Source organism: Sturnira hondurensis, unplaced genomic scaffold (genome assembly GCF_014824575.4).
Source record: "Sturnira hondurensis isolate 20B ecotype Veracruz unplaced genomic scaffold, ASM1482457v3 Scaffold0016184, whole genome shotgun sequence".
Classification (NCBI taxonomy): Eukaryota; Metazoa; Chordata; class Mammalia; order Chiroptera; family Phyllostomidae; genus Sturnira; species Sturnira hondurensis.
Genome location: NW_028088815.1, coordinates 3,975,747 through 3,989,771, shown reverse-complemented (window position 1 = coordinate 3,989,771; position 14,025 = coordinate 3,975,747). Strand labels below are relative to the sequence as shown.

Below are 14,025 nucleotides of genomic sequence, written 5' to 3'. Positions count from 1 at the left end.
TTCCTAACTTTAAAATGCTGAAGAATGTGGAGAAACCATGTCAAACAGAAGAGTAATTATTTGGCCTTCCACCCCACAGTCTATAAAATAAAGTAATTGAATGAAATAATTCCCAGTGCAAAAAAATTTTATGAGGGGAAAATAGAGATTTTATGATCTGGTGGATAAATATGATAATACATTCTAGAAGTAGTTCCTTTAAAATTTGGATTGAAGAATATTTAAAGAAGGCACTGTTGAAGATTTTCAGTTTGTTGAAAGGCCATCTTAGTAGGATGTTTTGGTCTTTAATATTTGAAATAGTTTTTATTAAGTGAAACATTGTTATACAATGAAGAACTCAACTAGGTAAATATACTAGCAAACTGGATTACCTCTTTTTTGGTATTATAGTAGTCAAATATATAAAGAAGAGGTGATAGAGCAATTTTCCTGCAAGTTGCTGTTGAGGTTTAGACTAAGATAATTTCAGGAGCTCATAAACCTTATTTTTATTGTTGCTGAAAGTTACCAGGATTTTGTTTATTGTATTATAAGAGTGAAGTCAATGTTGTTTTCTGTATAAGAGGTAAGATAGACTTTTGTGACCTGAGCTGAGTGATTCTATCATTTTATTTTCTGTTGAGTATAGTTGTGAATATATAGTAGATAATCAGTATTGGAGGAAGAATGAATGGATTCTTTATAACCTGTTCTCCTCTTTTCTATACTTTAGTTTCATATACTTGTGCCAGACGGGGCTTCCAGAAGTTAGCTACTCACAATATGAAAAGTAGCAAATTGAATTCATTGTTGACAGTATAAAGAACAGATGTTATTATAAAATAAAGAAAAGAGAACTGGTCAGTGACTAATTATATGATATTTTGTGAAGTCTGTGTGGATAGAAATAGCAATGGAAAATTTCTACAAAACAGCCTATGTAACCATGGTCTGAAATGTGTGCTTTTGTGTTATGGGTATATGTGGTCTAGTATTTAGTCATCATTTAAAACTACACAGTGATTAATAACTTCTAAGAAATTTCAAAACTTCTATTGGTATATAAGATATGAATTATAGTCATTAAAGTTCTTATCAGTATTTTTTAGTTCACATTGAACTATAACTTCAAACAAAACTCTGCTTCAGATTTTTTATTGTAGTATCACTATTTATACTTTATTGCTAAATTTAGACAGAAGAATTTCTATAATTTAACTGACTTAAAGAACATGTTCTGTGGTAAGAGACCTCAAGTGCAACCAAAATGGAGTTATCTTACTATTACCAAGAGACCTACAGGCCATGTTTTGAGTATATATATGAAATCATGTATTTTAACCCTATTAAAAGTATTAAAACAAGGAAAGGGGCTTTTTAAAGCAAAAGGCAAATTTTATATAGTTCAGTGATTTTAAAGAGAAATTTATTCAGCAAATATTTATTGAGCAAGTATTCTGTGCCAGCCACAGTTCTAGATAGTGAGGATAAAGTAGCAAACAAAACTGACAGAAATCCCTTCCATTCTAGTCAGTGAGACAGATGATAAACAAGTCATGTAGCATAGTAGCCAGTTATAGGTGCTATGGAGGAAGGGAAAGAGAGCATGCCGAGTGGAGATGGGGCTGTGAGGTGTGGCAGGCATTGCAGTCTGGAAGGCATTGCAGTCTTTTCTGAGAAGAAGCTTTTTGAGAAAAGATCTAAATGGTGGAAGGGAATAAGTGATGCGCATGTCTGTGTGAAGATGGCCAGGAGTGGGGGAAGAGCAGATACACACACCCTGGGCACCATATGCAAGGGGGAGACACAAAAAACTGGGGTTATCTTTTGGAGGGTGAGTCCCATGTAGTATATAGACTTCCCCTGCTAGGTGAGTGTTCTAGGAGCCCATTGGTATCAGTTCACCAGTTGGCATTGTTGTGAGAGGCTGTCTTTAGCTTCAGTGAGTTTTTGAAAACTCTTTCAACACATGTGCTGATTTAATGATGGGTGATTTATGAGCACACCTGCCCATACTGCATTGAGTGTTCAGCAGTTTTTGATAAAAAATGGCATGACCCCCGTGCCCCACCATCCCTATTCACCTGATCTTGGTCTGAGAGACTTTTTTGTTTGTTTCTCTGGATGGACAAAAAAATCCTTAAAGGGAGATGTTTTGCTGATGTGGAAGAGATGAAACAAAAACAGCAGAAGCACTAAAAGGCATCAGAATTGATCAGTTCAAAACTGTTTTGAGCAGTATAAAAAACGTCTCCATAGGTGTATTGTACTTTGAAGGTGACTGAAGTTTAAACGTGTAGGAATATATACACAATACTTTATAAATAAATTCTGGGGTTTTGGGGTCCCCCCTCGTACCTAGCAGTACTTGAGTGAGACATACATGGTCCACTGTGGCTGGATCAGCCAGAGTCAGAGGTGGGGAGACTGAGTAGTAGAACAGGTATGTGGTGGGGACACAGGCCTTGTATATGTTTGTAATGATTTTGGCTTTTACTGAAGGGTGGGAAATCATTGGAGGATTGTAGGCCCAGGAGTGGCTAACTTGTACTTTTTTAAAATTATTTTTTAAAGATTTTATTTATTTTTAGAGAGAGGGGAAGGGAGGGAGAAAGAGATGAAGAGAAACATAAATGTGTGGTTGACTCTCATATGGCCTCGAGTGGGGACCTGGCCCGCAACCAAGGTATGTGCCCTGACTGGAAATTGAACCAGTGACCCTTTGGTTCATAGCCTGTACTCAATCCACTGAGCTACACCAGCCAGGCCTAACTTGTACTTTTTAAAGAAAAGAATGCGTAACTGCTTAGTCACCTGTGTTGGGGGTTAGATGATTTGAATTGGGGGAAAAAAACAACTGTTCTCTTGTGTAGTGTTAAGAATGACAGTTTAAATAAGTCTCTGCTCATTAAAATTGCTCTGCTAAAATTTTTTAATCCAACAAATAATGTTAGGATCTGAATTAGGCACTGGGGGATTCAACACTAAGTAGAAGATGGCTTGTTCTCACAGAATTAATAATCTAATGGTAGGTTTTAAAAATCCTATACAATTAAAGCATTCAAGAATAAGGTTTATTTTATTGCCCCTAATTTAATGAGCTTTTATGCCATGTCAAGCACTGTGCCAGATGCTGGGAGGATCAAGGAGATACATTTCCTTCCCTGCCACAGGGTATGCTCAGTCTAAAAGGAGGACCATAGGAGTGAGGCATCCATGACTGACTGGCTGTCCTGTCCCTGTCATCCTTCTTATAAGACTGTAAGAGGCTGTGTCTTATGTATCTTTGTGTCTTCAGACCTGACCCAGTGTCTGGCACTTGGGTGTTTACTGGTTGGGGCTTTCTTTATTCTAGCATTTACTATTTGTTGTAGGTATCCTGGTGATCCTGCTACTATTGATCACATTTACAGTGTACATTTGCTTTTGTTTGATTTTTAATATTAGAATTAAAAGCACAGTGGGTATTTTTTAAAAATAACACAATCTCTGTCAACACACAAGAGGCCAAGGGGGTCCTGTATTTCTACAAAAAGGGTAGTGAGAACATTACTTTGTGGAAGTGAAGAATATTTCTTGTATTTTCTTATGGTAAATAAATAGTTCTTTGTACTGATGCCACTCACTCCCCCCAAAAATGGAAAAATAAAAATAGACTGAGTTATTACGCCAAGGGCTTAATGGAGAATGGGTGCAAGTCTAAGTCCAAACCAGTCCAGACCATTGTCTGGCTAGCCCTTGTAAGCATGTGAGGTTTCAATCCTGGAGCTAATTCCTTGGGGTTAGCAACTATTTTTTACTCATAGATATAGATGGAGCTCCTGTACCTGGCCCACTGTGTCCCACAAAGTCCCCGGGTTATTCACTGAAACAGTGAAACTGAGGTAGCTTTCAGGGCAAAGAGAGAGCTACCAACCACCAAGGATTGGAGAAATCACTGAAAAGAGTTGAGTTCTATCATACACCAAAAGTTTCCTTAACAGGATAGTGGAAAGAACATTTAGGTTGAAAGAATAACCTGTGTCAGTGAATAGTCAAAAGGGCCTAATGTGCCTAGGGAGAATCTTTTGGGGGGGAGGGGGTGAGAGGGCAGGGAACATAGAGGACTACAGTTGTGGGAAACTACACTAATAAGAAAAATTTTAGGGCTTTGCTAATATTTAAATTTCTTCTTTGGATACTGGGAGCTGTGGAAGGAAAGGTTTTAAACAGGGTTGTGACATGATTAGAGTTGTGTTTTGGGGAGAGAATACTGTTAACAATGTTGAGAGATGAATTAGAGAGAAGACTTTGTCTTATGGTTTGTGACTTTCGAATGTGTCTAGTTGAGGCTATCAAATTGAGTTTCATAACCCAGGTAAGGGGACAGACAGGCAGACAGTTTGGGACTGACTTCATTGTCTTAGCTGAAGCCAGAGAAGGCTTGTGATTCTACAAGGAGAGACTGGTGCAAGAAAAAAAGACTCCAGTGGAACTCTAGAGAGAGTAGAAGGAGTGGTAGGAGAAATCACAGGGAGACCAGCAAGAAGCAGGAATTAAGGCAAAATGAGGGAGGAATTTGTGGGATGGAGAGAAGGAGTGGTATGTGGTTTCATGTGCTGTGGTGCTACATGGACAAAGTCTGAGGTGAGGCTTTTGGACTTGACCATAATGTATTATGTTTGTTGCTTTTGGTTTTTCTAGTCTGTAGTCTCTTTTACTACATTTTAAGTCATTCATTGGAAGAATCATAGCAACAAATTTAAATTTTCTCACAATGCCTGAAAATTAATTAGTAGGTGCTAAACCACTTCTTTGCAATAGTTTTGAAATAGTTGACAAGAATTAAATAAGTACAAATTATCTCAGATGTGATGCACATATAGAAAGCAAATTGTGTACCTAAGACCCTACTTTTCAGACTGAAGTAAAATTGTAAGTGGTGTTACATCAAATACACCTTGGCCATTGGTATTTTTAAATCGAGTATTATACTATAGTGATTTTTCTTTATTTGTTTGCATAGCCTGGCACCTGTGTTTGCTCTGTTTGTACCATTTTACTGCTCCATACCGAGAGTCCAAGTGGCACATATTCTGGGCCCGTTGTCCATCACAAACAAGACATTGATTTATATATTGGGACTACAGGTATAGTATGCATTTTTATGTTCACATTTCTTTAACCAGATTTTTTTTTGGTCTTTTTCTCATTTGATCTCCTTGAAAACAATGTTTTTTCCCCATAAGTTTGGCTTCATGATCTATATCAAATGTTCAAAGGAAGTGTTACAGAATGGGAACATCAAAGTATAAAAGGTACTAGAATACTTTCATAGACTTTAGAATCTGATAAGAGTTTTCACTGTAATTTGTATCAGTGGAAAATATTTTAATTTCATTGTACAATTGTGTATAAGTACTTTTAAAAACAAATTATAGTATGAAGTGGAAACATATGAGAAGAGATAAAAGGTAGAAAGTGGAAAATCACTATCAAAATTAATTTATTGAATATGGTGTCACAAATGAAGCTCTGAAGACTAAATTAAATCTGCTTTACCAACCCGAGCTTTGGATTTTGCTAGAAGTATTATCAATTTTATAACTTTTGTCTTGCATAGACATGATAGCAATGTTACCATCTGCTAAATGGCTTGATGTGAAGACCATTGGGGTGCTTATTATTTGACTTAAATTGAAAAAGGTTATTTTCACTAGTATTCAGTAAATATTTATCACTCTTCTGGGTTCCAGGCCCACTGGTAGATGATACATATGATTTTTAGTTTTTTATTTATAATACTTGTCACTTGTCTTTCATTCTCACAACTTTTGATGTAAAACTTTTATTCTGCTATTTTTTGTGGTACCATGTGTAGCTTGGCCTTCTGATCCACTATTAATGCTTATAACATTCCTTATCCCACATGTGTCAAACTGGATACTAGTGTCTCTGTAAAATGCCCTCCTCCCTCCCCTTTTAACCTTTAGCATTTCCTCTAACTGCTCTAGTCTGCTGTCAGGTGTTATCAATGGCTCATCTAGGGTAGTTTTTTTTTTTACTTTTACAACCATTTCTTATGAACTATATTTATTCTTTATCTCTCAACCTACATAGCATTACAGTCTCCCTATCCTTCCTAATACTCAAATAACCTAGTGGCACATTTCTATAGATTACTCTTATTACTAGAATTTGCTGTGATGTGTTTTTTTTCCCTTTTTTAAGCTGTTACAAAAGAAGACAGAAACTGGTAGAAGAGAACCATTGACCTCGGGTGGGAAACCCCAGGTTCTAGTTCTAATGTGGCACTCACTAGCTTGTGACGTGAGTCAAGTTATAGAAGTCTTCCGAGGCTTATGTTGACTCTATAGTTCCATCCAACTCTAATGTTATATACCATCTTTGAGAGTGAAAAACATTGCTTTATTAATTATGGACCTAGGAATTCAGTGGAACATTGTGTAAAGTCTTTGGAACCAAGTGGACTTGGTTTAATTACTTGCTCTGATGATTATTTACCTTTTCTGAGCCCTCATCTCCCCAGGACATTTGAAACATTAGAGATAATAGTACTGAGTGTTTAGGGTAATGTGGACAGATAATAAAAACTAAGTCCATTGGTTCTTATTATTAGTTAATAATTTATGTCTCTATAGCTGTCATCATAGGTGTTCTGAGATTGTGTGAATGTTTTTGTTTTGTTTTTTGGTGAGATGGAAGTTGGTGTCAGAAAGTACAGGTGGCCTTAATTGGCATTTTGGTAAACTCTAAAGTCTTTAGCATGAATGATATCCAGGGTTCTTCTTGCCTATCCAGTATCAACTCCCAACCCTCCCCATCTTGAAGTGAGTATCAACCCCTTATTCTCAAAGTTTTTGTTTCCTCTCCCTCCATCCCTCCTCCCTCCCCTTTAAATTTCTGTGCGTGTTTCTGTTCCTTACTGTCTTCCACAAAGCAGCTTCTTGAAGCCACAGACATTTGATGAATGAGTGAATGAATGAATGAGTGACTTTAATCATTATCAGAAGAACAAAAATGCTTGAGAGCCAGTGATGAAATGACATATGCTAGGGACTGTGGAGGATAAAATGGAGTTGTGATACCTGTTGTCAAGGAGCCTAGCAGTGAGAAAAAACATACACACTGTCAAAAAATAAGCAGCCATAAGTGGGATCAAACATACAGTAAAATGAGAGGCTTAAGAGATCAAAGGAATAACTTTTTACTGATACAGTTGATATGCTTATCTTTCTTATGTATGAGACATAGTTGCATGGAGCAGTCATGACACAGGCTGTGGAGCCAGACCACCTGGGTATACACTCACAGCTCCACTACCCACCAGCTCTTTGACCTTGAGCAAATTACTTAACATCCCTGTTTTCTTACTGGTAAAATAGAGGTAATACTAGAACTTACCACATTGGGTGATTAGGAAGATCCAGTAAGTTTAATGTAGGAAAAGCATTAAGATCACAGCTCGGCACATAATAAGTGCTTATGAAAGTATTAGCTATTTTATTGTTTTTCATATTTTTAGAAGAAAACTACAGAAAAATATTTTCTTTTAAATAAGGCTATTCTTATCCTTGTTATTGTCAGTCATTTACACTGAAGAGGGATCCATGCATACTAGATCAAAGAATTGAATTTTAGATCAAGGGATTAAATTTAAAGTTGCAACAAACATTCATTTTTACTTAAGCTAGCACTAGAGCAAAGCTGGTCAGCCACCTTTTACCTGTGTTTTGTCATCTCTTACCTTTGTGTATGTCTTCTTTCTGTATATATGTTTTTTTCTGTGTATCCTTGATAAATGTATAAAACTTTGAGGTTTAGCACAGTGTCAGCAATGAACCTGGGTATCTTGCTTCTCTCTGTATGAACAGAAGTACTTAAATTCCTAATCTAAAGATCTAAATGTGAAAAAACACTAGGCTACAAATCTTTATTTTTGTGCAGGAGCACTTTGAAATAGATGTCTTAAAACTTTTTAAAAACCCTTGAATACAGCACTTAGATGTAAATGATTCGGAAAGCAAATGGAGAAATTTCATAAGACTTAATTCTAATTACTTTTGCTATTTAACTTTGATATCATCACTTAGTTTACTTTTCCATAGAGGAACTGGAATGAGAATATCAACAGTTAAACAGAGTGACATTGAATGTGGGCCTATATGCTTGCAGAGAGGTGTTCCCATGTAAACTTAGAGTAACAATGATGAGGAGTGAAAATGAAAGAATTATGTAAGCTAATATTACATGTTATTACCTAACACAAGCTTTGGATGGTGACTACATATTTTTGTTGTTAATTCTAATAATTCCTTTATATGTGGTATCTTACTTTGTTTAATGTATATCTGTAAATAAAAGTATATGTGAATTTTACTTATTTTTCTTTGCATGGTAGTGGGCCAGGTTCGACCAATCCATTTTAGGCTATGAAAGATGGAACTCTTGGTTTAAAAAAGGTGACATTAATGTATTATTGTCTTTTAAATAACAAAATTAATATTTATTAATTTCCATTTGTTTATATTATGATATATTAGTAATTCATACCATAAATGGTTATGATTATAGCTAATATAAAAATTAGTAAGCTGTGACTAGCAGTTGAATTTCATTTTTAGTTGCCTTTCTTTTCTTTTATAGCTTTTCACCTCTGGTTCCTACATCTGGATTGTAGCCATAAGTGGACTTGTAAGTGTGATTCCCTCTTCTCCCTATTTCTTTTCTGAAGAAACTTTAGAAAAAATGTCATATTTAGATTATGGGTCATATTCAGTTGTCTCCAACATTTTTTAAAACTATGTTAGGTCCTGTCTCAATGCTAATTCCTTAATGATAAGAGAAAGAGCTAGTTACATGAATAATTGAGAGGCCCATTGTCTTAGTTTTTAAGGAAATTTTGATGGACATTTTAGCTGAATTTCTGGTTGGTATTATTTTTAAATTGCATTAGTAGTTTAACTCATAATAGGGAAAAAGTGACAGAAAAAAGAAAATGAAGAAGTTGGGTTTACTAACAATAATGAGAGAAATTTTGCTTGTTTTGTAAGGAGACATTGTCATGCAAGGGGAAAAAAATAAGGCCAAATGGAAAGTCAGGTGGATTAGAACTAACAAAAGACTCATCAGCAGGTGTGGCCAGAGAAGGGAGATGTGAATGAGCTGAGGATTTGGGTGGTGTACTCATCCTTTGTACTAGAAATACCTTTATCTCACCCATCCCCATGCTGTTCTGTATCATTTTTTATTGTAATAACTATTTGTCTTAAATTCTACTTATGAGGTGTTTAAAAAGACATCTAGAACATGAAATTGAACTTTATTTTTCATCTATGACTTAAGTCAAATTTATATAAACATAAGTTTATAACATATATATGGAATATACTGTATTTTTTGGACTATAAGACTCACTTCCTCCTAAATTTGCGGGGAACAGGGGTGCATCTTATAGTCTAAATGTAGCTTACCTGGCTCACTGTGGGGGGTGGCGGCAGGGGCAGTAGAGCAGGGTCACAGGTTATTAAATATTTTACCACATTTTTTGCTTCAAAAATTTTTCCCCTATTTTCCTCCTCTAAAACCTAGATGCGTCTTATGGCCTGGTGCATTTTATAGTCCGAAAATATGGTAGTTTTAATTCTTAGAAAAGACTACGAAAATTAAAGAATACATTTATAGTAATATGTAAAGATCAAAAAGACCTTTGGAAATAACTATGTATTCTACTGTAGACAGTTTAATTTTAAGTAAGCTATCACTGCAACTTGTTTCCTGGTAAATGACATTTTGAGCTACAGTGTTATTACTTTAAGGCTGCTCACTTTTCTTCTTCGTTTATGCTCTCTATATTATTTCTTTTGTGTGGTTTTTCACATACAACTTAATCTTTCATTACCCACAGCTTCCAGCCAAAATTCTGGTGACTGAAGTCACTTGGTTTCCTCCTTCCTGAGTACTTTCTCAGGTACCCAGATACCTAATTTACTTCAGGACTATGATACTAAACTCTACTGTGAGGTCTTTAAACTATGTGAGCCACCTGGTATTCTTAAGACCTGTGGTGACTTAGAGACAGACTGGGGTCAGACAATCTATGGGACACAATTGCCAGGCTCTCTCTAGTCTAATGTCATCCCCACATGACCTACCAACTTATTTTTTTCTTGCAGTAGAACATTTATTTATTTATTTCATAAAACACTCTTAAGTTTAGATTAGTGAGAAATCATTTTAATCAAAGACTTGTACATTTTCTTCCCACACATCTTCCTTTCTAATAGAAAATCATGTTGTGATCCATTTTACTACAATATTACAAAATATTTACAAGAAAATATTAAAATAAACAGAAAGCAAGATGGGGTAAAATAAACTATTCCCCCTACCCCAAAATGTGTATTCCAGTGCCCACAGCACACAAGAGAACCAGAACAAAAAAGTAACAAAGATTCCCCTGATCACAAGTTTCCAAAGAATTGGAGAGGAAAAGAACAGTATGAAAATGGTGGCATGAAATGGAATGGATGTCAGCAGAACAGCTTCAGTAACCAACAAGTTCTGAGTGAAATACTCTCTCTTACATGCAGAAAATTCTGAACAAGGCAAAACTTTAAGATATTCCTTCACCTGAAATTAGAAAATACCCTGACATTGAAAGTAGCTCTTTCTGCCTAAGTTTCCTAAGAGCTTCTTTGTGCATGAACCAATGATGTGAACAGAAGCATGTTCAGACATCAAAGTTGTCACAGGACCCCTTTCATCTCCTTCATAAAGTCTTCATACACATCATCCTTAGTTTGTACCGAGATGGAAATTGATGGACCACATTTGGAGTCTGCTCTGGCAAGAGCCACAGCAGAATCATCCCCTGACTTTCTTTGGGGAGCAGCAGTAGCCCTTTTTTTTTCCTGGACCCTCACTGCGGTGGACACAAATCAAGTAATCCCTGCCTTGGGATTAGTGATTTGTGACTTGTCACTGATGGTTGCAGTGGCATTCTTCTCAGTGGTGGCTGCACTTGTATCATCTGCCTTGGGTCACTGAATCAAGTTGGGTGGAGCACCTAAAACTCCTGGGTTTAGCAAGGAAGCCGAAGTTCCCAGGTTGGGCAGGTCTGAGTGGAGGCACCAAAGGTGGACATGTCATGCCAGGATGAGGTGGAGGGATACCTGGAGGTGCAGGGGGAGGTAGCCTTGGTGGAGGCCCCTGAGGAGGAGAGCCTGAAGGCAAATCTGGAGATGGACCTGGGGCGGGCCAGGGGGTTGGTCTAGTGGTGATCCTGGAGGTAAAAGTTGGAGTAAAGGCCCTCAGAGTCCTGGTATTCCAGGTGACCTCAGGGACAGAAGAGCTCCTGGAGGTGGCCCAGGTAGCTATAAAGGTGGAGCAGGAGGTGGACCAAGAGGAGGTGGTCCTGGTATGGGAAGTTTGTATCTGAGAAGGGGAAACAGATGGTGGGGGAGCTTGTTGCTGTGAAGAAGCAGATGTACCATCAGAAAGAGATTCATTCCTCTTTATGCTGTTTTTGTGATTGCTTTTCTGCTTTAGAATCATCAGAATCATTTTCGTTGTCGTCCTCTGAAAATTTCTCTACTTCCTCACCCTCCTCAGGGTTTTCCTGACCTGTCATTCAGAGCATCATGGCTTGAAGAGGAGTCAGCTCCTTAATGTTCTTTTTCTTCCTTGTTTCCCAGGCATATCTGCAAATTGTACTCTCAGACCTGGATTTTTTTTTCATTGTTGTTTCTTTTAGTATCATCATGGTGCACACATTCATCTTCTTTACTTTCTACATCTAATCTGTCAGTGTCACTGTCATCATGCTTATCTTGATCCATGGCTCAGATAGCTGTCATCTTCCCTGGTGCTGGAAACATCATTATCATGACCCCATTGAGCCAGTTCAGAACTATATAACATGTCTTCATCTTACCGATGAGAGGGCAGATCTAAGGTAAAACCCATTTTATGGCCGTACATTTGCAAGACTTGAGGAGAAAGTGGACTGGAGGCGGATCTGGAGCAGACCTGGAGGTTTTCTGTCAGGGGGCAGCCGTGAAACACCTCATCCAAGAAGGAACTGGAATGTCCTGGATCAAGATATTGGAAGGAGCAAGTGGCGTATCTGGCAAAGGAGTACTATCCGCTTCCACATGCCAAGCATTCTTGACAGCATCAAAATATTGGCTAAGTTGAGCCCTCTTCTATTCATATGCTACTTCTCGTTTTCTCAGTTTTTTGTAAATATCTGGATTCTCTTTTTCATAGAGTCATAGAACATGTTCAAAGGTTTGGCTTTCCACATTTGTCTTTCAGTATCTTCTCATTAACTGTGGCTGTTGCAGTGGGTTAAACTCCATCTCATCCAGTTTTTCCATGGCCCAGATAATCTGCTTGGGATCCTTCATCTTTAGAACTGCAGCTTATACCATCATGCACTGTTTTATGTACTTTTTAAAAATTCTCTCCTCTGGGCTTTTTTGGGGGCATGGTCGGTGGGGATTTTGTCAGGTTTCCACTCATGGTGGATGTTGTACATTTTCATTCCATGTTGACAATCTGTATGGTTTATTTGTTGATTTAAAAAAACAAAAGTGTCAACATAAGAATGTCCAAACACTTCCACTGGACTCTGGGTCTGTGAGAAGTTGGGAGGGGACAATTCTCTGCCTCTTTTACTTCGAAGAGGCCTTCACCTCTGCTCTGTCAGCTGTCCAGCAACTATCCTCTTAAAACCTAGTGCCCCTCCTCGATCCCTACCTCACTTACTTTGCCTGTGGGAGCCAAGATCTCTAAATTTCCAGCTCTATTGACAGCTACTTAACCAGCCTGCAAAAAATAAATAGTTCATTGTTTTCATCCTTACAGCAGCTTGAGAATTTTTCATTAATGATCCACTTTGTTTTTCTTAGTGAAGGGCTCAAGTCCTTTTTTGGATATTTTCCTAAAACATTCAAGAATTTGCAAAGTACCTTGTAGTAAGCTATTTCATTACGATAATTTACTGTTGGTTGGTTTTTTTCTCATTATGCAAACGCTTCTTTAATAACTCATTATGTGACTCATTGTTTTAGGACATCTCGTTTTCTTCCTTTATTCTGTTCTCAGACTCCTGGTTTTGAATTAAGAGCTTGCAATTACCTAAGATAGTATCATTTTGTGACATTCAGTACTCTAGAATTGGCAGTTGCATTTTTCATCTCTTTGTAATCTTTTTAAAATCTAAAATATACATGTTGTGGTCAGTCTTTTTCAGTACACATGCTTAAACAGGTAGTAAAGGTTTTATTTTAAATTTTTTAGAAGAATCAAAAGTTTAACAAATTTTTAACATAAAATTCTCTTGTTTCAAAAGAATAGATAGAGCTCTGGCTGATGTGGCTCAACAGATTGAGCCCAGGCCTTTGAGCCAAAGGGTTGCTGGTTTGCAGACCGGGTCCCCAGTACGGGGTACATGAGGGGCAACCACACATTGATGTCTCTCTCCCTCTCTTTCTCCTTCCCTTCCCCTCTCTCTAGAAATAAATAAATAAAATCTTTTTTAATGAGTAAATAGAATTATACAGTATTTGAAGTCTAATTCCCACATAAATTTAATATTTAAATAATTTCACTATTAGTAAACACTTCTGAGTAAACACTTTTGAATTTTCACGTTTTTAGTAATTAATTTAGCCAGGGATAAATCTTCATATCAGCCTTTTTTATTATTGTTCCACCGTAATTAGATGATACTATCTTTACTAAAAATGGTTTATATCAGTGAAAATCATACCTAGTTTTCCTTCAAGATATACCATAAATATTGGCACTTGTTTTGAACTTAATGTTTTATTTTTTTCTAGAAAGCCACATTTTTATAATGAAATATTGTAATGAATTATAATATGCTATAATTTAGGTAAAGATAATTATAAAAGGATATTAAAATTAATTTTGAGTGTTTGGTTTATACACTACTAAGTCTGAGATTCAAAAAGCCACAGCTATGCCCTGGCTGGTGTAGCTCAGTGGATTGAGCACAGGCCTGCGAATCACACA

General features: G+C 36.9%; 1 protein-coding gene and 1 pseudogene across 1 annotated transcript in view; one reads left to right on the top strand and one right to left on the bottom strand.

The window, feature by feature from the left end:
• Positions 1–14,025, top strand: part of UBAC2 (UBA domain containing 2) — a 234,293-nt gene that overhangs the window by 135,168 nt on the left and 85,100 nt on the right. The window contains exons 5-6 of the mRNA XM_037065812.1: positions 4,988–5,111; positions 8,629–8,676. Of these exons, the coding sequence (XP_036921707.1) occupies positions 4,988–5,111; positions 8,629–8,676 (172 nt within the window). The remainder of the gene's footprint in view (positions 1–4,987; positions 5,112–8,628; positions 8,677–14,025) is intronic.
• On the bottom strand, positions 10,090–12,534 carry LOC119000706 (WW domain-binding protein 11-like; annotated as a pseudogene).